This window comes from Astatotilapia calliptera, chromosome 15 (assembly GCF_964374335.1).
Source record: "Astatotilapia calliptera chromosome 15, fAstCal68.1, whole genome shotgun sequence".
In the NCBI taxonomy this organism is placed as follows: Eukaryota; Metazoa; Chordata; class Actinopteri; order Cichliformes; family Cichlidae; genus Astatotilapia; species Astatotilapia calliptera.
In genome coordinates, this window is record NC_137436.1 from 23,883,723 (window position 1) to 23,911,363 (window position 27,641).

Here is a 27,641-nt window from a genome sequence, read left to right on the forward strand (position 1 = left end):
CCAACTAACTGCGTGCCTTTGGACTGTGGAAGGAAGCCCGAGTACCTGGAGAGAACACATGAAGTTCATGTGGGGGGGATTTTGTCAAATTTTGAGATTCGACTGTGTCCATGCCAAATCTGACCAAATTAATGAAGACTAACACAAATCTTTATTTTATTCATTTATTTTTAACTTGTTTCAGTTAAATAATGTTCTGTGGAACAAATATTAATGAAGGTTGTAGATCTTCAGTGTAGATCTTTTATAAACTGCTCGCAGTGAGGTTTGTGGATTTCTTGAGGAACGGATCAGTTTTGGATCAATACACATTACTGCTGCTACTTTTTTGTTTTTGTTTTCAATTTTCAATTACTATTTTAATAATTCTAAATAACCACTGCACTGAATCGAAGGCAGGTCTTTTCTGAACAAGTTCCCCCTAAAATTGGGCAACGTGTACATACATATTTTGGTTGGATGTAGCATGAATTTGAATTTGGGGTGGACTGTTTAAGCTACACACAAAGTCTGATGTATCTATTGTGAATTGTTCCAATCTCAAGGATTTAAAAAGCACAAGTGTTTCTAAAATTTCGGATGCCGGTGGCAGATTCAAGGTGATAAACGTTTCAAACGTCTTCGCTCAAAACAGGTTTAATGAAATCATGCAATCCCTTCCAAATGTACTAGTCAGACTCTCCAGCGAGGGACACCATGAATCAGAGGAAAAGCTGATAGCGATCTGCAGGATGTTTGGAAATGATCATTTAATTACCAGTCCTGAACCCGATCGCCGCTCATCTGGAGGGCCGCTGCTTGTTTTGGCAGCAGCGACCCCACCGCCACCACATGTAACCGAATCTTTTAATTTCTACCGGAGGAGCGATGGGCTCGTTGTGAATGGCTGCTGCACAACAGTGAGCTCAGCTAACTGCTTCAAGATGTGCAGGATGGCAGCCGGCTGACCAATGGAACGAGATCCTCCTACGTCAGATGACCTATGACCCGAAGTGCTGCACAGTTTAATCCAGTCATTCAGTGTCTGGTGTCCATAATCTGACAAGAACAGTCCACGAATGTTTTAATGTTTTGAAATTTTTATTTATAGGTCATAAAACTACAAAATGTGTTTTCCTTAAATATTTGTTAAAACACATCAGAACATGATCTTTTAAACCAACAGACATTTCGTAATGTCCAAACTCTCACACTCCCCAAGTTAAAGTGCCAAAAACTGCAGTTCCTCTAATGTCCACTTGAGGCTTTCTCCAAAAGGCCCCATAGACTTCCATATTAAAAAGTTCAACTTTACAGCAGAAACAAACATGTTTACAGCTACAAAAGAACAGTTTTGGCCTTTTTGGATAGTTTCCTCCTTTATAATGACTCTACAGGAGTGAATCTAATTAATGACTCACCCATTTTGGATTTCACACAGGCTTAAAGGAAGTGATGAAGCAGCTGTCTGCTCGTTTTTAGCTCTGTAAATCTCTTTGTTTGCTTTGTGGTGCAGTCAGTTCAAGAAGTTTGGGACAGTGTAGTTGTTTACACTCACTACTGACCCGGCAGCCAAAATTTCAAAGTCGTCTCTTTCAGGCGAACTTGAGCTCGGTGAATCCGGCCACAGGCAGCGGTGCCGGGCTCTTCTTCTTCTCAAGCTTCAGCCCCTGTGGTTTCTGGGGCTTGGCAAGGCGACTGGGGTGCAGCAGGCTGAAGAAATGGAAGCGCTCGCCCATCTTGGCGGGGTTGGTCAGCATGTTGTAGCTGCTGATAAGCTGCTTCCTGGTGGACGGGTCGCTGCAGTTCCTCAGCAGAATCTGTGGAGAACAACTGGGGGTTAAAGCCTCGGGGCATACTGTGTGTCTGATATCCTGGTTTTCTAACTGTGGGCCACAGCGTGTCACTCAGAAACACTAAAATGTTTTTGGATCATCTTACAATCATACGATGTTTTACTTTTCTTTGTGCTCATTTTTTTAGTTCTGTCACAAAGTAAGTTTCACTGAACTAACAGCTTCACCTGCCCAGAAATGGCGACAATATGTCTGCTGAAAGTTTTTCCCTGCACAGCATTTTTCTGCAGAGGTTGTAATATTTTTAAACTCGTGAATGAACTTTTGCATAAACCTGGTGGGAATGCACCCTAGGTCTGTGTATTCAAATTTTAACCTGAAACTAAGAAAAAGGAGCAGTGAGTCACACTCTTTGATGTTGGATTTCCACCAAATGAGGAAATGACACTAAAAGAAATCATGCTGATTGTTTTTATTGGCATCTGTCAGTGATGAAGACTCACCTGCATCCTGGTGTCAATACCCATGTTCTTCAGGAACGTATTCTGAGTGACGGGGCCCAGACAGGCCACGCCTCCTCCCGCCATCCTCCGCAGATAGTTGAAATCCACGTCTGCGGTGAGGTCGGCAGAGCCAGGGGAGGCGAGGACGTCATGAAGCTGGTGACCTTTAAAACCCTGACCAACAGCAAAGGAGCAAAATGATGAGCAAACCTATGATGGGTTCAACGCAAAACCTTATTTACAGTGGCAGTAGCAAATTTGAGCTAAGTAGCGGCTTCTTACACAGTTTTTCCTTCAAACTACATGAGGGGATGTTTAAGAAGTACAGCATGAATAAAAGGTTTAAAACTAAACCTATTTCTAACCACCTAAAACGATTCTAACCCAGTAAAAAAAAAAAAAAAAAAAAAAGCTGTGAAATCTTAGCAACCTCAGAAGAAGAATTGAGGAAGAGGAGCGACGGGCCGGTTGACCCTGGTTTCCCCCTGCCTGACGCACAGGAGCCTTTCTGCTTCCTACAGCTGCTTCCTTCCACTAGAGCTGAACAAAACATGCTCACATGAAGGTCTAAACCTCAAACTGGTCCTCACGAAGACAAAAGAATTACAAAGCACGACAGCTGGAGGACACACGGAGTGCACTGTATGTGATCAATAAAAACGACAAATTAAAGACTCAACATACATCCAACTCTGAATTGTTCCTATCAAAATGTGTGCATGAGGTCCTAAAATACTGATGGAAGTATTAGAGACTGCATTAAAGTCAACCTGTTTTTACCACTGTTGTGTAAAATAAGCAGGTCCGTTGAGCTGCTCTAAACCTTTATTCCTGAAATGATTGTTTATTAGTTGATTAACTGCATACTCATACTTACTAATTCAGTTTAAACACTAAAGCATTCAGTTTATTAACAAAAATCTTTGGTTGCAGCCTAGCAGCAGCTTCTGAGGCTACAACATTTAAGTGCACAAAAACTGCAGTTCCTCTAATGTCCACTTGAGGCTGTCTTGAAAAACGAGTCAGTTCCCATACACAAAAACGTCCAACATGTTTACAGCCTGCTACAAAAAAAACTGTTTTGGCTTCTGGAAAGCTTCACCCTTCAAAAGAACTGTATAGGGGAGATTTTTTCCCAGTTCATTCACATTTATACTCCATAAATGCTTAAAGTTAGGGGCGTGGTCACTCTGGCAGACTGCTTCCTCTCTCGAGGTTACCTGTGTTGAAAGATGAAATTCTTGGATGATATTAGTATGTTAATTAGCACTAATTAGCAGGTATCTGTATCAGCTGTACAGTTTATGATAAAGCGTGCTAACATAGCTAGAAATGGTGGTAACCTCCATCTTTTGTGTACAGTCTATGGCCAGTCCCTCTTGTTGTTAGGCGTAGTTGGATAAAAACTACCAAACATGAAAGAAAAATAAGTCTTACCATTCTGTTGTATTCGCAGGTATCAGTAATTTTATAACTAGCGTGAATGACATCCCAAAAATCCCTCCTTGAGGCCCAGGTGGGGTCACAGTGGGCAGACCCACCCTGCTCACTGTGGGACTCAGTAGCTGCACATGTAGGGCACATCTGCACTGTGTGCTGCCCACAGTGGGACCCGCAGTGTACCAACCCACCCACCCACCGTACGCCCAGACCCTAGGTGAGGGCTGCCCTACGTGCCCCACACACGCCCCACTGTACGATGCCTACATGTGCCCCACAGTTCCATTTCACGCTGGCACAATCCATCGCAGTAACTGAGGATTTTTTACAATATGCAGACTTGGACGTTTTTATCTGGCTGACTTTGAACATATGTGACACAGGAAGCTTTAGCAGACGGGCTTGATGCGTGTGTCGTACTCTGAACGTGTCCGTCTTGGTTCCATTGTGGCCATAGTCGATGATCAGCGCCGCACCGCCGTCCTCTATGATGCGCCGGGCCAGCTGCTGCACAATGACCCCGCCCTCTGCAGACACTTCCACATGATCCCGCTTTTCATCTGCCTGACACACACACACACACACACACACACACACACACACACACACACACACACACTAACTTAATAGTACATTGCTTCACTCTATCATCTCTGCTGGAGACAAAAACATGGCTGGACTGTAAACACACACAGGTCAGGTTTCCACCTTTTAAAGGTGGACTGGACATCTTTTGGAATTATTTATTAATCAAAAAGCTGAAATTTCCTCAAGTTCGAGCTTCTCAAATGTGATGTTTTCTTTTCTGCTTTATTTAGCGTTCATTTTTCTTTGACTGGAACAAATGACACTTACAGACGTCTTGTTGAACTCTGAACATTTTCCCTTTTTCAAACAGTCCATAAACAAATGCAGTGTGATAAACTTGATCGGAACAAGTGAGGAGAGTTCAATTCAGCAGTTCGTCTCCTGTTTAAAAAAAAGCTGAACTTAATTTCTCATTTTGTCTTCCTACATTTTCCATGATACCTCATAAACAACCCTCAGGTACAGTTATCCATCATTTAAGGCAAGAAAAGGATCATTTAAAAGGTGAATCTTCACTACAGACGCAGAAATAACACTGGCTGAAACAGAGTTTCAAAAATCGGTGAGATTACGATGGCCACGCCCTTCTTTTATAGTCAGTTAATCAGCCAGAAATAGTAAACAGACATTTTTTTCTTCCTTTCTGTTGCCTTGCAGATCCCTCAAACCATCTTAAGGGGACTGTATCTGCGACAGATGAGCTTCATCAGTTTGTATTCATAATCATAGCTATGACACCATGAAGGCTGAACCAAGCCCCTTGCCACCCACAGGGATGTGCACCTATTGTGAAGGCAAACCAAGACATCGTTCCCAGGTTGCAATCAAACCAGCCAGCATTCAAGCATGGGTGACGCCCCATAATGAGGAAATAAAGACTGACGAACCCGCTACACCTCCTGACCCGGACAAACAAAATGTCTGGTTACTGTAAACTCATCGAAACAACGTTAGTGTTCGTTGGATGGTCAGTCAGGTCCTGGCACAAAGATTAGTGATCTTCATATGTCACATTTTATGCAACCTCCACGTGGAGCATCACGACTACCAGGACCTTTCGCACCATTTACACCACGGGTGGGGGAACTCCAGGCCTCGAGTGCCGGTGTCCTGCAGGTTTTAGATGTGTCCCAGCTGATTCAAATGGCTAAACGACCTCCTCAACATGTCTTGAAGTTCTCCAGAGGCCTGGTAATGAACTAATCATTTGATTCAGGTGTGTTGACCCAGGGTGAGATCTAAAATCTGCAGGACACTGGTCCTTGAGGCCTGGAGTTCCCCACACCTGATTAACACAGTGAAGAAAAGAGCCTTACAACTAAAGGTCCTCGACATCTTCCTACCCGGGATAGCTGCATCCATCAAAAGTACCAATGGAACCTTCAGGAGGGTAGTTCTAGTCCTGTAGAACATTTCCAGCAGTAATACTCCCTTAAGAGTCACGATTACTCCTGCAGTTTACCTGCACTTTCTGAAATTTCTTCACTTCGACATTCAGACCACTGGCCAGAAATCTCATCACCTCAACAGCCAGCACATGACTTCAAACTGTTCCAAAACTACATCTACTTAAGTGTTTATATTTTCCACAGTGCAAAGGAGAAACAATTCCCCTTTAATCCAAACATCCAGACTTTTATATCCTTGGAGGTTTATCTGAACTTACAAAGCATTTTTTTCACCCACTTTAAAAACTGATGTCCTTCAGTCTTTTAAACGTTGTGGAAATTGACTCTTCAGACAGACTCTCTGAGGTTTGTTTTACAGCCCTCATCTGGTTTTTTATTGCCCACATTTATGCCATCTATACATCCACAGCCTGCTTGATTTGGCCTCTCCAGCTCAGCTCAGACACTTTGAACATCCTGCCAAAGGTCTGACATCATCATCATTATTACTGTCATCGTCTTCCTCGGCAGAAGCGGGTCTTAATAAAAGGCGGGATTCATTTCTCTTTGAGGTCATCTGAACTTTTAAAATTCAAACAATGAGCCACTTTATCTGGTTTCAAGAACCAGAGAGGCCTTAATAAACTGTGATGTGGTAACCATAAAGGAGTGTAGATTTTATTTGGAAACTGTAAAAAGCAGATGTTAATAAATGTGTGCTTTGCTTTCCTGGACACAGAAGCTCTACATTTACTGACCTGCACGAGCGACGTCGAGGCCAGGGTCGGAGCCGGCGCCACGACAAACCTCAGCGTGTCCGGCTTCTCTGGGTCGATGTCCACCAACACCTCCCTCCAGCCTTTCTCCGTCCTCTGCCCCAAACAGAGAAACGGACATGTTTAGATGGGCCTCTGTGGACAAAACAGCTGAAAGGCGTTCTTATTATGAGGGCGCTGCAGGCGTCAACAGCAAACATCAGAGGAACAGCCACTCAGAAACCTTTGCACAAGACATGAAATCTGTTTTTCATATGGTTTTATTTAAACTTAAAGCAGAGCATAATGACTTCGCTACAGGTTTTTCTTGTTAACACAAAGATTCACCAATTTTCACTTTGCTAAAACTCAGATACGGAAAAATTAATCAAAGAACAGTTGCTGCTAAATTACACAAATAACCTATCACATAAACAGCCTATCTTTCACCAAATACAGCCGTTAAACACAGTTTTATGGACTTCTTGTGTTTTGATTTGGTGCCATCTGGTGGTAGGAACAATCATGACAGTGTAGTCAAATGCAATGCAAGACCACAGTATACAGAGGACTTTAAGGACTAATATGACAGTAAAGAAAAAGCTTTATTGCTACATAAATATTTCACACACTGTGTTTTTAAATCTCACCTGGAATTTGTGAATTGGCAGGGCGTCAAAGAACTCATGAGCGACAAAGATACTAAATCCTGGAAGAAGAGGAAAAACTCAATGAAGATAAGATAACCTTTATTAGTCCCACACGTGGGAAATTTGTTAAATAAAAACAGAGAAAGACAACCAAGACTAGCACAAAACGGTAGCCCATAATTACATAATCTAACTGCTAAAACTTTAGTTACAAAAAATTACGAGAAAGTAAAGAGGAGATAAGAAGGAAGCGCAGAATGAGTGGAGCTGCTGTAACAGGCTGCCACGCACGGGGGGCGCCGGAAGTGAAAAAACATATTTTAATAGAGATTAAAAGCGAACACATAAAGAACTCAAATGGAAACAGTAACAGTATCAGCCTGAAGCCTGATGTCCTCAGATCAATTCAGCACTGAAAATACTCACTGTCAAAACCATAAACTGTATATAAAAACAGGGAACACTTCCTCAAACCTGCATTTTTTTTATTGTCCACCAGAGGGCGACTCCTCTGGTAGCAGAATGGCTTCTTATTGTAAAGATATTTCTGAGGTAATGACCCAACTTTTCATTTGAAGCACAAGCAGAGGCTTTCCTAATGACCTTATGGACTCGGTGTTAGTAAAGTCTTACTGAATAAAACACGAGGTTTAATGTGTGATTAACAGTCTAATTTAGTGTTGATGTTAAAGTAGGGTATGTTTGATGAGTGTGCAGTGTACCTCATTTGTCAAATCTGGCTTCAAAACATAAAATGTCTATGGCCAAAACACTCATAAAACAAAACAATGACTTTGGTAACCAGTTTCAGGTATTTGTCATTTTTACACAAACTCCTAAACTATAGATGGACTAACTGTGCTTATGTGCTTACTTTAACCAGGAAACACCCTGCTAACATCTTCAGGTTCTCTAATTTTGTGGCATGGAGTTGTTCCATATAAACCAGTACGACCACAGCCTGCTTTCTGCTCCGGTGTACCTGTCGGGACATCGTCTAACCGGCGGTACCACGACACCGGTAGCCCTGCTTCAGTTTCTCCGCGACGGTAAACCAGATCATCTTCTGCGTCTGCCTCCTGGCTGCGGTTTCCCGTCAGATTCTGAGCCTGAAGCAGACTCAGAGCCGGACTCACCTCGACCAGGTGCAGCGACACAGAGGCCCCGCCCAGCACCGACTGCAACTGACTGAACACCTGAAGAGAGAAAAAATTGCAACTTGATGACACAGATGTTTCCACTTTGGGGTGAAATCTTTAGTCTTTCATAGAAAAGCGTTAAGCCTGGCTGACGTACTCTGATGACGTCACTCGCCAGCGATCCTTTTCCAGGTCCGAGCTCAACCAGCTGCAGCTGTTTGGGTTGACCAGCTCCCATCCACTCACTGATGATCCACACTCCGATCAGCTGGAGGAGACCAAACATGTTTGAACCAGCAGGAGAAGCACAAAGTTTTCTTATCTTACTGAATCTAAACGTGCTGCTTTCAAGGAAAGTCAAGTCATTTCCACCATATGTAGCAGTACAGTACACAGTGAAGACCATGGTGCTACACATAACAGTAGAGACAGGACCGCATAAAGTGCAAGTGTGTGAAAATGGCAAACAAACAGTGCAACAGCACAATACAGACACAACACGGTGCAGAGAGCTTCATACCTGGATCACCAGGTCTGTGACATTAAACAGCTGAACTTTATGCAAAAGGAACTTTTTTTTTACTGCACATGAACACTGATTTCAAGCAGCATGAAAAAACACAAAAGCCCTCACTGTAAGGTGTCTTACTCATCTGTCTTCTTGTCCTGATCACATCATACTTATCGTATTCCAGGGTTTAAACAAAGGAAAACTCACAAAAAAACTTCTTTAAAACCACACTGCCTGTGATTTATCTTTTCGGTAGGAGCCAAATTTTTTTTAAAATAAAGTATGTATGTATTTTATTATACATTCATAGTCATCATATGCATTCATACTGAAAGTCTGTATTCACAAACTGTATTCACTTAGCCTCTGTGCTAAGAAAATGCATTGACCGACCATAGGTGTTTGAAGCCACAATCTCAGTTCCAAACTCTTTGAGCCTCTGAGGCATCACTTTTTCCGTGTGACTCCTGGATTGCTGGAAGATCTCGTTTTTTAAGTACGTTTTTAGTTTTGTTCATTCCTCAAAAAGCAAGAGGACAAGCAGAAGCCCACAAACTGTGACCAGCTCTGACACGATCGGAGCACCAATGAAGCAGGAATTTATCGTCATCTATCAGCATTTGACCTAGAAGCTGATCCCACGTGCCGTGAGAACAGGGCTGCGTCATTTTATACCATACTTGCAAATACCGCTATAATTTTTTTTTTACATGATATAAAAGCATCATATCATGATATCTATGACACAGGACCATCCTGTTATTCTCCCCAGCACGCACAACAACTGAAAACCAATTAATAATAATTTTTAATGGGCCTATTTTAATTTTTAATTGAAAATATTTTGGAACATATTTACTAGGGGTGCAACGATACACAAAATTCACGATTCGGTTCGGTTCGATACTTTGGTGTCACGGTTCGATATTTTTTCGATACAAAAAAATGTTCATGCATTTTTAATTTGTCATTTATTGAAATTATAAATATATATTTTAACTCAAAAGTACAGTTTTTAAATTTAACCCTAACCCTTGTGCGTGTTTTTTATTTTGACAGCGAATGCGCACCTGCGGACCACTTATGTGCAGCCCTGGTTATTTAGCTCGTCATATTGCAGCCACAGAAATTCTTTTGTCCATGAAACCATAAAGCTGCACTTTCTTTTTGCCTTATAGTCTGATTTGTCATAACTTCTCCGTTTTGTGGTAAGCTTTTCTTTGGCTGTCACTTCTTCACCCTGACCTGTCTTATTTGGCTCAGCAGAACTGAAATGCTTTTACACACGCACTCACATAAGCTCAGCGATTCTCTGCGCGATCAACCTCTCACATGTTTAAGCTTGCTGCGTCATGTTTGCATAGTAAGCTAACGATTAATAAGACGATGTCAGAGGAATTGGTGCACAAATTATCATCACTCACAGATCAGTGCTGTCGCTCTCTATACACAGTTCGCATGATTGCAAAGTGAAAGCAAAAAAACAAGCGCAAATTCAAACGCGACTTCAATATGTCACATATTGACAGTGGCTCACCGATGCCAATGACATAATTACCCAGCTACATTTCTGAAAGAATGCAAAAGCATTGACATATATTTTTCCTACAATAGCCCGACGGGCAGGGAAGAGATAGATTTTGGTAGCCCGACTGAAAAAAATCGCTAGCTCCGGGACGTCGGGCTAGCGATATTGCAAGCCCTGTATCTGATTGAGGAATCACTCATCTTTGGAAAAGAGAGTTTATTACAGAGAAATGGCTCTTTCCAAAATAAAAGCTATACTATCCGCTTCTTCTGGGCTATATTCTCAGCAGCATAAGGAGAATCATGTGCTAACAGCTGTCTAAATGACTCGGCTAAAGTTAGTAGCATGCTTGCTTTTTTTTGTCTGCTTCCACTTGTCTTTGCACTAGGATGATGTCGGCGTAAATGTGCAGTCATATTCGTTGTGTTCCCACTAGTGCTTTCAGGTTAATCTCGTTGAAATGACCTTAACGCCACAACATGGCAAATCTCCGTTAACGAGCTACCGCCGATCGCTCCGTGCATGGGGCTAGACGGCCAACACGTTAACGAGCTAACTGCGCTAACACACTAGTTCACACCAATGTAATTGAGCATTGCATGGCACATCCAACATACTGTTTTACTTTAGTCCATGACTCGCTTACCTTCAGGGTCATACGTCACATGAAAACCAAAATAATTCCAAACGCCAGATCTGAATGAGGTTCAATTTGCCTGTTGCAAGTAGAGCTTAACTTCTGTCTCGCTAGCTTGCCCTGCGCTCTTCCTTCTGACTATGCTGTCTGTGTTGAGCGCTCAGTGGATCTGCGCTCGACAGTGCAGCCTAGGCGGAGTAGTCGAACACAGATTCACTGAGCGCTCAACACAGACAGCATCGTCAGAAGGAAAATTTATAAAATAAATTACAAATGTTGTATTGTTCGATACATATGCGTACCGAACCGAAAGCACTGTATCGAACGGTTCAATATCGATACGAATATCGCTGCACCCCTAATATTTACTATTGATGAAGTATGTGTCAACCGCTAACAGTAAAATGACCGACGAAGGCCGATCAAAGACACGTTTACCTGATGTGAACAGTGTATATCAGAGGCCGGCTGAGTGGAAACATCATGTGGAATGAAACTGAAAGTTTGAGGGGTTTTTCCAGCCTCACCTCTCCAAAGATCTGGCTGATTTCTGGTGAAGTGATGAAATCTCCTTCAGGTCCCAGCATGTTGTTCCTCACATAATAACCCTGAGAAGGGGGAAAACAAACAAGGAAAAGATACTCACTAAAAACAGGAAAACCAGCAGCTGCTTTTACATGCTAACACTATCATTGGATTGGTGGTTACCACAAAGCCCCAGAGAGTTCAGACCACAGGAGTCACTGTGAGGTCTGGGTGTTCATAATTTGAGTTTAAGTTTGTTACAGACAGAGGATGACCTGAGAGACTGAACTAAGGCCCAGAAAGACAGAAATAAGGGTTATTTAAATTTGTTATAGTAAAGTCAGAGGATTCAAAAGTGAACAAAAGCTTTGCTTTTGAATTCTGATCCATGACCTGCAAGTGGTACTCTGGCACACACTTAAGGTGGAGTTAATCATTCTGTACCGTCACAGGGTTGGTGAGCACCTCCCTCATGTACTCTGCCACAGGGATCGGCCCCGTGGCTTTTATTTTAGAGGTCAGGTGGCGCAGCATGGAGGGTGGTTTGTTGTTTCCATCAGGTGCAGAGCTGCAGAAGAGTTTGGAAGGGGCTGCTTGCCATCGCACTGTCACACAGAAACATTCAATTCATACATTTAAAATCTCATACCGTCCCCATGTTTATCTACACTAATAAACTATTAATTGAATTTGAATTTATTATCTGGATTGACCTCTCACCTGCTGCTGCCGGCCTGACAGGGTGGATAAAACCTCTGCTGAGCAGCTGCTGTGCTTTAACACAGAGAAGAGCCCTCATTCTGCTTCACAGGAAAGAACAGAACCACCTCATTACTGGATATTACTTTAACCACATGGAGGGACTCTCTGCTCTTTGACAGCACAGCGGCTAGCCGGTTAGCTTCAACTACGAGGTTTCTGTTGTTTTTAAGGATACAAAAACAACAGAAACCTGCCGTCGGAGGCGACGTTTCATCTCCTGGTACACAAGATAAAAACGTCTGAATGCGTTTATGGATATCCGTGTGTAAGTTACCGCAGGTCAAACGCTGCACCGTCCCCGTGCAAAAGCGTTAAAGCAACACATGCTAACGCTAAGCTCGTCGCAGTAATAGAGATACCATCCGGTTAAGTGTCAAAATAAAACTTAAAGAAAATGAATCTCAACGAGTGATTAAAGATATACAGTAAATATAAATTATTGTACGAAAACCCAAAGCAGCAATAAAACAATAAAGAAATGATACAGTAATAGTATAAATCGGCCTACATCTTTCTAATGTATCTGAATTATGTTTCATGCCTATAAACTTGATACATTCTGCACGACATGAAAACCACAGCGATACATCTTTCTTCTTTCTTAATCTTCAGTCTCTGTGAATTTGTCTCTGTTTATTCCAGAGCACATTAAGCCAACACCTGCCCTTCAGTGTCCCGTTAGATTTTTTTAAGTCCATTGTGGAAAGTAGCTTTCAATAAATGGATTCTTTCCCATTAATAGTCATTGACATTTTATTTTGAAAGATCTTTCTCCATTTCCTTTGATATCGTGTTTTAAAACAGCATCTTGACGCTTCAGACGGACAACAAACGCTGTGATTGGAGGACAGACGGTTACGTAGGGGACTCGTTTTTAATATTTGATTTAATATTTTTTTAGCGTGCTCATCAACATAATTTACCTTAGTTATTTGTGTAAAACATATCATTTAGATTTATTTGTTTTTATGTAACGAATCAATCTAAAAAAAAAAAAGTAAAGCGTGCGTGTTGCCATATTGGCCGGAAATGCCGCCAAAAATCTTTGGCCAAGTATCGACATCACACCTCAGTCATATATGACTACAAAAATATAAAAATAAAAACCGACGCTGTCTGTTTTATATCTTATATCTGAGGTTCATTTCAAATAAAGGTCCGTAAACGAACTTAGAAGGGATGCTTCTCTGGGAGACCAGAACTTGCCTGAAAATTGTCACATTTTAAAGGTTTCTTCCGTAATAATGCAACTAATTGATGTTACCAGTGTAAAAACTACATTACGTCAATTACAGCCTCCCAATAGTCAATTCGGGCTTCTTATTGTTCACAAATGTGAAAAATATTGGCTAACACATAATGACCTTGTACATTTGTATAATTACATTTTAAGATTTTTATAAATTAGTCTTTATTCTAAATTCTGCTACCAGGGAGCTGGTTCTCATTTGATGTTTAGTGACAATAAATGGATTCTGAGTTGAATTCTGATAGCACCCCACTATGAGAGCTGGTAACCGTGCACCGGAAACGTTTCGTTCAACATCCGGGTCAGTTTTCCTCACGCTGCAAACAGCATGGCAGCGAAAAACAAGCAACGTAAAAAGTCCAAAAAAGTGACATTTGAGGCCGAAGAAAACGAGCCGGAGGCGAAAAACAGCGGCGGAGAGAAGGATGAAGGTGAAGAGAAGAATACGAAAGAGGAGGAGAGAGAGGAAGAGGAGCTCAGTCTGGAGGAGGTTTTACGGCTCGGAGGAACTAAGGTGAATTTACCTGGTGAAACAGGGCCAACACTCACAGAGTCAGGGAGCGTTTTAACTTGTGAAGGTCGGTTTGTTTTTATAGTTTTCTGAACTGACACGAAAGTTTATGTGACGTAAAAGCACAGTCCCCGGACAGTTTATTAGGTACACTTTGCTGTTACTGGGTTGGATCCACTTTTGCTTTCAGAGCTGCCTTATTTCTTCATAGATTCAACAAGACGCTCGAAACATTCCTAGGAGATTTTGGTCCTTAATGACGTGATCGTATCAGACAGCTGCTGCTCATCCATGATGCGGATCTCTTGTTGGTGCTCTCCTGTATTGAGCTCTGATCCTTTTGGAGGCCATTTGAGTACAGTGAACTCAGTGTCATGTTCAAGTAACCAGGAAGGCTGTGGTGTTTTAACAATGCTCAGTTGGTACTAAGGGACACAAAGTGTGCCAAGTAAATATCCCCACACCATTAGACCGCTGGCTGAACAGTTGTTATACACTCAGGATGGATCCATGCTTCCATGGTATTATTTACATAAATAAATAAAAACGTATCAAATAAAGTAAACATTTAAATACAATTTATACACAAATGTTAATCAGAATTCTTTGTCACATATTTTTAATCTTTTCTTTGTGGTTCTTCTCTACGTCTTTAGGCCGACTATATCCTCCTCGCCGGCCTCGAAGACTCCAACGAGCTCGTTGATGGCGGCATGAAAGGAGCGATAGATGACCTGGAGGAGGGCGAGCTGGAGTCATTCATCACCAAGCTGGGCATCCGGGCATACGCGACGCAGCAAACCATTCCGGACAAGCCTGAGGGTGAAGCCGCCACGGCTGCCACAGCTGCTGGCGAGAAGAAAGCTAAAAAGGTCAAAGTGGAGAAAGCAGAGGAGACGGCACCTGACACTCAGCCCAACGTCGTCGATCAGAAGCAGAAGAAGACAAAAGAGGCGCGGGTATCGGCGGCAAAAAAGGCGAAGCAGAGCCAGACAGTGTTTGAGTTCCAGCCACGGCAGGTGCTGCTGATCAAACCTGGTGGTAAGTGGTTCGAGCTGGATTACACAGAAGAGGGCTCGTCGGCGCCACAGGATGCTGCCCTGGTCTCGCAGTACAAGACGCTCGCTCAGCAGCTGTTCGAGGCTGAGGTGACCCTCTACAAGACCAAGAAGAGCTTGCAGAAAGGCGCCAACTCGGCCTGGATGAAGACAGTTGTCTCCTCTGGCGTGCTGGCGGACAGAATGGCAGCCATGACGGTTCTGATTCAGGACGCTCCGGTGCACATGCTGGAGCACGTGGAGAACCTAGTCACCATGGTGAAGAAGAAGGGCAGTCGGCGGATGGGTCTGATGGCAATGGACACGCTGCGAGAGCTGCTGCTGTCCAACCTGCTGCCCGGGGACAGGAAGCTCCGCACCTTTGCCCAGCACCCGTTCGACCAGCTTGAGGAGAAGGCCAGCGGCAACCGCGACGCCCGCGACCGCCGCCTCATCCTCTGGTACTTTGAGCACCAGCTGAAGCACCACGTGGCTGAGTTTGTGGTGGCACTGGACTCGGTGGCTCACGACACAGTGCCTGCCACCAAGGCAAAGGCGTTAGCCACTGCTCATGAGCTGCTGTGCAGCCGTCCAGAACAAGAGAAGGCGCTGCTCACCCAAGTGGTAAACAAGCTTGGAGACCCCGAGTACAAGACGGCGGCAAAGGCATCGTACCTGCTGGAGACACTGCTGCACAAACACCCCAACATGAAAGGGGTGGTGTGCTGCGAGGTGGAGCGGCTCCTGTTCCGACCCAACATCAGCCCGAAGGCGCAGTACTACGCCGTGTGCTTCCTCAGCCAGGTGATCCTGAGCCACGACGAGGACGGGCTCGCCGCCAAGCTCATCACCATCTACTTCTCCTTCTTCCGTGCCTGCGTCAAAAAGAAGGACATTGAGTCGAAGATGCTGAGTGCGCTGTTGGCGGGCGTGAACAGGGCGTATCCCTACACCAGCACCGGGGACGACAAAGTGAGAGAGCAGATGGACACACTCTTCAAAGTGGTTCATCTGGTGAAGTTCAACACAGCCGTGCAGGCGCTCATGCTGCTGTTCCAGGTGATGGACTCCCAGCAGAGCATCTCGGACCGGTACTATGTGGCTCTGTACAGGTAAGGAAAACCTTGCCTGGCAGCTTGTTTGTGGGCTCTAAACAGACAACATTCAGGTGTTTACTTTCTCCACCTGTGTTGCAGGAAGCTGCTGGACCCCGGGCTGTCGTCGTCCTCCCGCCCGAACATGTTCCTGAACCTGCTGTACAAATCCATGAAGGCTGACGTGGCGCTGAGGCGAGTCAAAGCCTTTGTCAAACGGCTGCTGCAGATCAGCGCCGAGCAGAGCGCCAGCTTCGCCTGTGGGGCGCTCTTCTTGGTGTCGGAGGTCATGAGGGCCAAACCGGGCCTGAAGATACTGCTGCAGGAGGCGGAGGGGGTAAGAAATCTCAGAGGGTGTAAAACTGATGCTTTAGATTTTCCTTTTGGACAAAAATGCTCTCAAAGATGAACTGCTTTAAACTTTTGAATTATGGCTTCATTCAGAATGAGGAAGAGGAGGCGTTCAAAGACCTCGCTGCAGATGATGATGATGAAGAGGAGCGATTCGTGGATGCTGACAAACTAGAGGAACAAACAAACACAGAGGCAGAGGAGGTCAAACCTGCAGCATCATGGGTACATCACCAGAACCTGGAAGGTCTGTGAAACGCAAAGATTAGTGCTGACGTTCTCTGTTTGAAAACTGTTGTTGAAGGATGGGTTTAATCTAACATAACCGCCAGTGCCCCTGGTACTTTCCACCATTTCCACCCACTGTCTTCCTGGGAGGCTATTGTTTAATAGCTAGTTGTTTTGTTTTAGCTTCATGAAACTAATTGCAGATTTTTTTTATTTGCCTGAATCAGGAAAAACTTTTAGATCATGTTGTAATCTCTCTATTCCAGCTAATTTTGTGTGTTTGTTGCACCTGGCTGATTAAAATAAAGCAGGACAGTAAATAAGAAGACGAGCTTCATCATGTTTGTTTCTCCGTCCTGTTTTCTTTTAGGAATGAAGAGTGTTCAGAGCTACGACCCGCTGCACAGAAACCCGTTATTCTGCGGTGCAGATCGCTCGACTTTATGGGAGCTGCAGAAGGTAAAAAAATCTGTCCTAATAAACACAAAGTTCGTAACCAGAGCTTGTGTTCACAAGCTGCTGTGTATAACCTAATGTCTGATGTTCTCTGCAGCTCGCTCTGCACTTCCATCCGTCAGTGTCGCTGTTTGCAAAAACCATTCTGCAGGTAAAAGCCCCGCCCCTTTCCACATGCTCAGGAGCTCTGTAGTCGTCATGATTGTTGCTGTTAATGTTTGATATGATTTTATTTCCACAGGGAGACTTCATCCAGTACTCTGGGGACCCTCTGCAGGACTTCACCCTCATCCGCTTCCTCGATCGATTTGTCTTCAGAAACCCCAAACAGCTCAAAGCAGAACGTAAGACAAACAAGCACCGAATTCTATTGGATGCATTTTGTAAAATGGATCAAAAATGATGCAACATAAACACAGATGGATACAAAATGATCACATGTAGATGGGAAAATGACGAAAACTGGTGTCAAATGTTCACATTTGTGAAATAGTTCAATAAATAGTTCAAATAATTCAAAAAAGAAAGGATGATTAAAACAAACGGACTTAAAAGAGGAACAAAAACAATGAAGAGGGGATGAAATAAAATACAAAAAACGCACAAAGCTGCAAAACAGCAGCAACCTGCAGAGAAACAAGAGACAGTGGACGGTAAAGACAATCTAAATAAGTCTTTACAAGCTAAAAACGACAGAAAAATAAAAAAATTCAAACTCAGAAAGATGGAAAACGATAAAAAACATCCTGAAGAGTTGTTATTATTAGTCTGTGGTTTCATTGCTGTCTCGGCTCAAAACAGATTTAATCACGCTGACTTCACACATTGTGACAGTTTATTGACGGCTTTAATGAACTAATATTAATAATTTTAAGTGTAAACTTTCGTTTTTTTAATATTTTTTATTCTTTAGAAAACACCGACGCTGCTGTGATGAAGCCCAAACACAGATTACCTGTCAGCTTGCTACCAGGTAACTTTAAACAAATTTCACACTTTCTATGTTTGTTTTTTTTCCTTCACCTGCTCTGATGTCAGATGAAGTGTGGATCCTTTAAATTATTTGTGTGTGTCAGTGAACAGCGCAGAGTTTCTGTCCAAAGAAGAAAGTCAGGTTCCTGTTGATGAGATCTTCTTCCATCGGTGCGTCCCAGCAAAGTCACCTGACATATTTCCACTGTTTTTTGATTGTATTCTGTTTAATGAGTTTTGTTTCTTTGTTTCATTCGTCAGCTTCTTCAAGAAACGACAGCAGGAGAAGCAGCAACGCCGGCCACGAGGTGACGATGACGACGAGAGCCTGGAGGATGTGGACGATGATGAGTTTGAGAAACTTCTTGGTAAATAAACCATCGTCTCTAATTTAATGCTCAGTATCTCCTCATGAAAACATCACAGATCCTTGGTTAATGGCTTCAGTCGAGACACTTGTACAGTTAAATTTATAAACACGGATTACATAAAACACTGACATTTCGACGTAAACAGAACTGCATTTAAAATCTTTTATATTTCAAATAAAAGGTAAAAATTTAAATCGCAGGCTGATCCAGTCTGAGTGTAGTTTGGCTCACTGTGAGTTTGGCCCACACGTGCCTGATAACACCTGGGCGTGATCCTGATGATGGGAGGATCTTCCTGATGAGGAATCGGTGAACTCCTGGCCAGTCTGAGGTGCTGTTTGCTGCTGCCCTTCAACAGTTAAACATTTGGCACGTGTGCTCAGTGTCAACCTGCTCTCATCCGTGAAGAGACCAGGCCGTTAGTGGTCGACCTGCCGGTTCTGGTGTTCGCGGGGGAATGCTCGGCTCTGGGCTGTGACAGGGTTCCCGCTAAAGGACAAGCAGCCCACCGGAGGCTGGCTGTGCTCCTCCTGTTCTTCCTCCTTTGCTTGTAGTATAACTTAAAGTTCTCTGGCTGAGTAATTGTTTGTTTGTTTTTTGGCAGACACCTTTGAAGGTGATTCGTACTTTACCGACCTCGGCAGTGATAATCTGGACTTTGCAGGGTGAGTTTTCAGGTTTACTCTTGGGTTTTATTTCCATTCATTTATTGATTTACTTTGTCATTCTTAAATTTATTTTCCTTCTGTTTACAGTATTATTGTTTTATTTATTTCTGTATTACTGTTGCTACACATGGGAAAGCAAATACAGGAAATACTAGGAAGAGCATTATGTTGGTATTTATTTAGTCTTAAAAACAGAATAATCTGATTGGCTGTGAGACTCAAACACGATTTTGGTTTTGTTTTAAAAAAACAAATAAAGACTTTAAAGACTTTTACACACTGACTGAACCATCCTCTTCCTCACAACGTTTTTTGTTTTTCTGTCAGTAATGTAAAGAGTAAAAAAGATAAGAAATCAGGAGACGACTCTGAGTCGGACGTGGACAACTCGGACATGGACGACCTGGACGATGAGGAGGTGTCTCTGGGCAGCATGGACGAGGAAGACTTCGGAGACGAACTGGAGGAAGAAGGAGGGATGTTCATGGACCCTGATGGAGACGAAGAGGGTGATGATGATGATGAAGGTAAAAAAATATGACAAAGTACGAAAACTTATTTTAATCCAGCTTTGTTTCGAGTGCCAGTTCAATATTCTCTGTTTTTAAATTAATACACCAATACCTTTATTTTTTTCTGCCTGTATAAATGTCTTTTTTGTCATTATTTGACTTGAGATTATATTGATGTTCATATATTCAAGTCCACGCTGTTATGAGTTAAAGGACAGAATCGACCTGAGCTCTTACAGACACCTGATCCTTCTCCTCTTCTTTCAGTTCCTGAGCTGGAGGATGAAGATGCTGCATTTGGAGGTCAGTACCTTTAGAAATCCTAACCACTGTTTTTTACATACTGAAGAGGGAACACAGTGCATCATGGGATATCTGAGCCAATAATCTGTAAGCCTATTTTAGACGAGCACCCCATAATTCAAAGAAAACTACTAAACATTTACATTTAAGGTTCTGGAACCAGTGAAGTTTAATCATTATAAAAATACAGATTAATAAATTCAGTCAACTCATCTGTTAAAGCAGCACCTAATTAAAATATAATATCTTACAGTTAACTTAAAAACATTTAATAAATGAATGCAAAATTTGGGGTTCTATGCTAAATTATGAAAGATGGCTGGAATTTATCCTTCTGCTAATGTGGAATTATTCTGCTTATTTTCAGCTCCTTATTTTCATTCTTGGACTCTTGTAGAGCAGCTTTGCATGATTCACATTTCAGAATAATCCTTCCCTATCTTATACTGAGTCCATGCTCTGTCTGAAATGAGCAGTTATAGCTCCTCCTCATTGGCTGCCCCTCACAGAAGACTTGTCAGTGGGGCGTTTATTCCTGTGATGGCCATATTCAGAATATTTGCTCTTTGTGACATCATAAAGATCCAGGAGGAGGAAAATCAGTGTGAAACTGAGTGTTTAGAGCAGTCTGAGGCTGAAAGGATTAGCTGTGCACGTACTAAGCTCCTTATTTGAACTTGGGCCGTGTTGAATATGAACGTCCATCACTGGAACAGAAGATATGAGAGAAAATAATTCTTTTCAAATGTAATATTGAAACTGGGAAAAACCTTTTCCACTGTATAGATTCAGAAGACGATGAGATGGAAGCTCCAGACATCACCCCACAGACCAAGAAGGGAAAGAGAAAATCCTCCGAGGAACTCGACTTCTCCGGATCTTTAGGTTAATGCTGGATCTGTAGCTCAAAGAATTATTAACATAATTTAATGTGTCAGTTTGTTTTGGCTGTGTATAGAAAACTCAGTCAGCGACTCCGGAGGTTATTTTATTGATCACTGTTCAATGTTTCAGGTTCCAAACAGAAGAAGAAGAAGGAAAAGAAAGATGCAGCCATGTTTGCTTCTGCTGAAGAGGTCAGTTTGACTTCAGAGAATTCATGGAAACAAGCACAACAGGATTATGGAATCATAAATATTTCAAAGGTCTTATAACATCATTATTGTTCTTTTTTTATTTTATTTTATTTATTTTTGTCAGTTTGGCTGCCTGCTGGACGAGAATGCCGGCTCCAAGTTTGACAACATCGGGCTGAACGCCATGGCCAATAGAGACAAAGCAGGTGAGATCACAGAGCTTCACCTTGAACAGCTCATACTACTGCAGGAGCAAGCCCAGTGGCCACCTGAAGGCTGAGGATAGGATTTTGTGCTGCGATGCCTTTTAAAAATATGACCTCTAGGTCATCGTTATGGTTTCTATTATAATTACAGCACCTGAAATGTTCTGTATAACTAAAATGTTCATTAGTAAGTTAGTTTTATTCCTTATATTGACCCAACAGCCATCTCTGTTATTACAGTGATGTCATTTAATGGACCTTGAAACTAAGAATGATTACATTCAGACTGACATGTGAGAGCTGAAGGATGCTGAGGCTGTTTCAGGTTATAACAGGGTTAAAAACAAACAGACGAGATGAAGGCCGGTGTCTCACGTTTCATAACTTCTCCACACAGTGAAAGTGCTGTCAGTCCCACTCAGCTGCGCTGCACAGATAAACCAAATGTGTTTTCTTTTCTAACACTTCCTGTGTGCAGGTCTGAAGCAGCTGAAGTGGGAAGCTCAGCGCGACGACTGGATCCACGGCCGTGACGCCAAGACGCTGCGCAAGAAGAAGACCACGTTCAACAAGAAGAAGATGGGGTTCGGCCAAGCCAGGACGGGAAGCGGGACGTTTGGGAGCAAGAAGAAGAGGAAGTAGATGACGAGGATGCTGAAGATGTTGGCCTAAAGCTGAGGGACACCTTCGGTGACCACGCCTTCCTCGTCTGTCTCCCGGACGCTGTAGATTCCCGGACACTCAGCGGTCTCATCGTAAAGCGGGAGGACGCGGACATAAAACGGTGTTTACAGATTCAATCTGGGGGCTGGTGAAGAGGAGCCACATTTAGCTTGTTTTATTTTTTTGTAAAATCAAAGACTTTGTGCTGAACATTTTGCTGCAAATCTCATCTGGATCATTCCATCTCAGTCCATCATGTTTAAAATAAACTTTGGTTTTAAAATGCATAAATGAATACTTCATGGGATGAAAGCAGGGCTGTTTCATGATGTTTTTGAGGGAACATTTGTGTTTTAAGGTAAATATCTGGTCCTGTGCCTCTATGAAAATGGACTCTGAACGAATGAAGGATGCTTGAAGTTGCTGAAATATTTAGATGTCTACAGCCTGTAGAAACTTTTGCTTCTCACACAATGTTGTTTACACAGAATTGTCTTAAAACAGTCTAAAAGTGAATCGTTACACTCGTTAAAGCTTAAATGTTGGGGGAAAAGTTCACTGTGATATTTCCAGGTATGACGCAATATACAAAGTCCAAGTAAATTTATTAAATCCAAAATTTGTTACGCTCTTCTCTCACATATAACTCATAATTATGTAGAGAAGGGAAATATTGCTTTGTTTTTAGTTCCAGCCTCATGGCCCAAATTTCTCTGGCCAATGAGAGGGTGTGTGCCGCTGTGCCGTTTTCTTGGTTTGTTTTTCACCTTCGGACTGTTTTCAAGAATATCCCGTGTCTTGTATGTGAGAAGCTCTAAATAAAATCTACTGTGGTTTCTACAAGTCTCCAAATCCGCTGTCGGAGATCACACATTTAAATATTTTAGGGACTTCAAACGCCCGTTTTACGTTAACTGGAGCTGCACTGCTGACGCTCCACATTCATATTTACTCTAACACATTTGAAGCTCTGGGAGTTTTCTAGATATTGGAATTTTAAAGTGCTCCCTCAAAAAAAGGATTTCAGAGTGATCTGTAAAAACATCCCGACCTTCATCCTCAGCTGTGAGAGGCTGAAGTCTATGAGTGCGATAATTCAAGCACAACCTCAAGAACTTCAAATTGAGACTGCTGGTGTGTCTACCAGGAGGCTGGTTATTTTTGAGAAATCTCATGATTCGTTCCTTTTAAGAAGTCAGAATTTTCTTTCAGGCAAATCTGAGCTGACATGGGATGAGCCTGTTTGACACATAAGCAGCAGATTTCCTTGTGTCTTAACAAATCAATTCACATACAACCTGTGTTTGTGTGAGACAAACATTTAAGTGTTTCATGATCCTGTTCAGTGTGTTTACAGGTTTAATGATTGTTTCTGTTTGAACATACTGATCATAATGTGCCATTTGTAGAACGGTCTGCACCATTTCAAGGTTTTGTTGTTTTACATTTACAAATTTAAATTGGTTCAGGTTTTTTGTTGGTGAGGTATTAACCATTAAAACTTATTAAGTATCAACTGGGATAGGCTCCGGCTTCTGCCCGCAACCTGAATTGAATAAGCAAAAGAAGATGGATGAATGGATAAAATGATCAAATATAGCAGTTAACATTAAACCATTTTAAATGTAATTTAATATCAAGCAATACTATTTTTCTGATTTTCTGTCGCTGTTTCACAAATTCCTAACTTTTAATAGACCAAATGATTCATCTAGAAAGTATTTTGCAACTGAACTGATGGGAGATTATTAGGTACACTTGCTCAATAAATGTGGTCATTTTAAATTAGTTTACAAATTGCTGTAAATTAGTTTACAGCAAGGCAGCACGGTGGTTATCACTGTTGCCGCACAGCAAGAAGGTCCTGAGTTCAATTCCAACATCAGGCCGGGGTCTTTCTGTGTGGAGTTTGCATGTTCTCCCCGTGTTTGCGTGGGCTCCCTCCGGGTACTCCGGCTTCCTCCCACCGTCCAAAGACATGCAGCTTGTGGGGATAGGTTAATTGGATAACCCAAATTGTCACTAGGTGTGAATGTGTGAATGAAAGTGAGTGCGAATGGTTGTCTGTCCCTGTGTGTTGGCCCTGCGACAGACTGGCGACCTGTCCAGGGTGTACCCCGCCTCTCGCCCTATGACAGCTGGGATAGGCTCCAGCGCCCCCCGCGACCCTGAAAAGGATAAGCGGAAGCGAATGGATGGATGGATGGATAGTTTACAGCAGTAATGATATAATTAATGTTATCAACAGACAAAAAGAAAAACTAACTGATTTTGTACAACAGCTATAACACCTCTTGTGGCTGTTGTTAGTTTACAGCTATTATATCAAACTAAAGTAATAGGAAGTGCAAGAATGTAATGCTAAAGGTCAGCAAAGAAAAAGTGGGAGTAACAGGGACATCAAGAAAGTTCATGAATACACACACACACCTCTACATATATATGTATATCCATTGATCAATAGCATAGTGGTAACACCACTCGCCTTTGGAAGTTCAGGTGAGTGGTTTGACTCCCGACCAGGGTGTCTACAAATGCTCTCGCAAGAGGGAACCAGGATGTCAGGTCAGGGGGAAGGGGGTGGCTATAGCTCAGGTGGTAGAGCAGGTCATCTACTGGAAGGTTGGTGGTTCGATCCCAGGCTGCATGCCAAATATCCTTAGGCAAGATACTAACCCCATGTTGCTCTCCGATGCATCCATCAGAGTGTGAATGTGTATGAATGTTAGACAGTAAGCACTTAACAGTTAGAAAAAGTGGTTGTGTGATTGGGTGAATGAATTAGTTGTATAAAGCGCTTTGACTGCTCATATAGAGTAGAAAAGCGCTACATAAGAACCAGTCCATTTACCATATCATCACCCCCACTTGAGATTGTACTTGGGTACCAAGTGTGAGACAAAAAAGAGGTTTTTGGGTTTGGCTGCTTCATACAGCAGCAAATATATACAAAGTATGTGTGTTTAAAAATAACAACAAAGGCAGGATATCCTTGACTGGGCTGGATACCAGCCACATTTAATAACTTCTCCACAGAGAAAAGACAATTCCTGTATAAATGAATGAGGTCTGATGAGTCTTTACAGGAAGTGATGTCTTTTTTCCTAATGTGCAGTGCTGAAGCAGCCGGGAGGCTCCAGACTCAGATGCCAAGGCGCTGCACGTGATAATGACGATGACGTCGATGGACACCTTCAATCCTGTTTGGCTGACCAGGCCTCCTGGTCTCTCTCTCGGATGCCGTAGATCCCCGCCCACTCGTTGGACTTGTAGTAAACTGGGAGGAAGCGGACGTCACAAAATTAATTTTGTTGTGTTGGAAATTTGTGGGTTGAGAGACTGGCAGCAGAGCTGTGCAGCTGATTAACTTACAGAAATTATGATATGATGTTCACATAAAGCAGAAGGAAGGTTTATAAACATGTTGTTTATTTTATGGCTCAAAAAATCAGGTTGTTCTGCAGTAAATGTGTACCTAATATACTTTTACACATTACTTGATTTAATGTATATTGTCTTTATTTGGTGCTATGTTGGTATCTTCAGATGAACTTCAAAAAAACTTTGTTGTTCTGCTGAAATTGCACTAATCATTTTTATTTTCATATGAATTGATTTATTTCACCAACTTGGGTTTTAATTGATTTAAATATGACCTCATTTTCATCTGTTGTATGTACATTTCAACGTTATCTGTGCTCTGACATTTTTATTTTCATACGTTGTGCAGGTGTGTTTCTGATTTTCTAATTTAGTAATGATTTTAAATCTGGACCACACTATATAAACAGTAATTACTATTATGAAAGAAGCCAGTGTCCATGTTAGAGTTGAAAAACACCTTCTGCTAAGCCCCAGTTTGAACCTGGAGATTCTTCTTACCTTCTAGGATGGATGGGAACCTCCTGTTCATAGTGTTCCTGAAATCTGCAGGTGGTGCAGGATATAAAACATGAAATTTAGGATGATATAAAGCCAGACCTATTTCAGATCCATTTAACATCATAATTTCATACCTCGACTGGTGTCCATTGTGTGAAACAGACCGTAAGCCCCGAGGACGCCCAGCAGCTCCAGAGCAATCACGCCCTTCATGAGCTTCTTAGCCAGCGGCTCCAGAGGTTTCGGAGACATCTGAGGGGAGACCAACAAATACAAACAACTTTATTTACAAAGACAGGGATAGACAGCGTGTTCTCTTCTTTCATTTTGCCTCCATTATGAAGGTCACATTAATTCATTACACTGCATCTAACTTTCCTGATAGAATATTTTTATTTCACTGCTACACAGAGGTACTCAGCTCTGCACCTCTAGTACAGATAACAGACAGCAGACCTCGCTCTTCAGTGAAAGTTAAAATAATGTCTGCACATATTTTAGATTAGAATGAGAATACCTTATTTTATTGTGATTATATGTAATTTTGTACATTTAAAACCTATAACAAAAACAACAGATCGTCAATATTTTATATTAAATTCAGACAGAAGAAAAAGGCTGTAACTTTATTTTGAAAATAGTTTGCTACTCTTCCAAAATAAAAATCCGAGTTGGATTTTCAACCTTAACGCGTTTGTTTAATGACAGCATGACACAACAAGCCGGGCACTCAGGAAACATCAATATGTTAGCAAACGGTCGCTTATTTCTTCGTTTTGAACTGAAGGCGTTTTATTTAACGCCTTTGTTAAGTCTGAACTTACCTTATATTAGATTTGTGGTACTTGAGATAAATGAATAACTGCTTTAAATCTAAATCAGAGCACTATAAATTATATCAGTAGAGTAAACTGCTTGCAAAAACAAATCTTCTGCCCTTGTAACAACCACAGCAAACTACTAACACGCTGCTTCCGGGGTACGGAAGCTCGGTAGGGACATATCGACTTTTTTTGGCGTCCTTACCTCATTAAAACCATTAAAACCGCTGTTTACCGTAAATAGAAAGGCAGCGACTTTTAGTGATAACACGGCTAAAAGAGGCTCCTTTACATTTGATAATTCTCTTTTTTATTCAATAAAATAGTAATTTGATAAATGAATTAAGACTAATTATTAAATTATTTTCTATTAATTTTTTTTCATCAAATCAATATAATCACTAGTAAAGAACAATCACGTAACAACTCCTTGCTATAATAATTTATAATAATTTTTCTTGACTATTTTATTGTATTTATTTATTTATTTATTTATTGACAAACTAGATATCACAATACATAAATGAAATTTAACCAAACGCAAAGCAAAACAGAAAATTAAAAATAAAAATGAATGCACAGTTTGAATAAAAACTATTTAGCTGAATTCCCTGTGAAAAGATGAAAAATCTGAAATTTTAAATTTTACATACTCAATAAAAAAATAAAAAAAAGACCTTACAAGAAAAGCTGAATGTTGGCCTCACCCATCTTACCGGTTGTCCGGTCACCTAAGGGGTTAATTGCATGAATAAATAAATAACTGATTAAAAGGACTAAGTACGAGTGCCTTGTTTTTAGAAATACAAAAACTGTCTTAGATAATGTCACCGTTTCTCACTCTCTCTCCCCCCTGTGATAATAAAACAACAACAACAACATAGAATCAACTCTTGAATCGTCTGCTCTAAAAGCGTCTTTTATTACTGTTTTTGCTATATATATTTTCTTTTAATTATCATAACAACAAAATTTCGGTCAGCTGAAATTCTGATGTTGAATTGTGATTTAATCATTGTAGTTATGGGATGTTACCAGGA

The 27,641-nt window shown here is 41.8% G+C and overlaps 3 protein-coding genes across 3 annotated transcripts; 1 reads left to right on the forward strand and 2 right to left on the reverse strand.

Moving 5' to 3' along the window:
• Positions 1 to 1,061: 1,061 nt before the first annotated feature.
• ndufaf7 (NADH:ubiquinone oxidoreductase complex assembly factor 7) lies at positions 1,062 to 12,545 on the reverse strand. Its single transcript, XM_080290112.1, has 10 exons — positions 12,160 to 12,545; positions 11,884 to 12,044; positions 11,442 to 11,522; positions 8,396 to 8,506; positions 8,082 to 8,295; positions 7,100 to 7,158; positions 6,453 to 6,566; positions 4,139 to 4,282; positions 2,279 to 2,452; positions 1,062 to 1,799 (listed from the first exon to the last, which is right to left on the reverse strand). Exons 1-10 carry the CDS (start codon positions 12,236 to 12,238, stop codon positions 1,575 to 1,577), a joined length of 1,362 nt encoding a protein of 453 aa, XP_080146238.1. The 5' UTR covers positions 12,239 to 12,545; the 3' UTR covers positions 1,062 to 1,574.
• Positions 12,546 to 13,713: 1,168 nt separating this feature from the next.
• On the forward strand, positions 13,714 to 23,414 carry cebpz (CCAAT enhancer binding protein zeta). Its single transcript, XM_026142902.2, has 17 exons — positions 13,714 to 13,964; positions 14,618 to 16,110; positions 16,195 to 16,429; positions 16,537 to 16,690; positions 17,042 to 17,130; positions 17,225 to 17,278; positions 17,369 to 17,471; positions 18,041 to 18,100; positions 18,204 to 18,270; positions 18,361 to 18,467; positions 19,075 to 19,135; positions 19,466 to 19,665; positions 19,918 to 19,953; positions 20,740 to 20,838; positions 20,968 to 21,029; positions 21,154 to 21,235; positions 21,714 to 23,414. Exons 1-17 carry the CDS (start codon positions 13,779 to 13,781, stop codon positions 21,875 to 21,877), a joined length of 3,252 nt encoding a protein of 1,083 aa, XP_025998687.1. The 5' UTR covers positions 13,714 to 13,778; the 3' UTR covers positions 21,878 to 23,414.
• Positions 23,415 to 24,885: 1,471 nt separating this feature from the next.
• Positions 24,886 to 26,780, reverse strand: LOC113006688 (protein CEBPZOS). Its single transcript, XM_026142790.2, has 4 exons — positions 26,605 to 26,780; positions 25,915 to 26,032; positions 25,781 to 25,825; positions 24,886 to 25,175 (listed from the first exon to the last, which is right to left on the reverse strand). The coding sequence occupies exons 2-4, from the start codon at positions 26,030 to 26,032 to the stop codon at positions 25,093 to 25,095; spliced, it is 246 nt and encodes an 81-aa protein (XP_025998575.1). The 5' UTR covers positions 26,605 to 26,780; the 3' UTR covers positions 24,886 to 25,092.
• Positions 26,781 to 27,641: the final 861 nt, after the last annotated feature.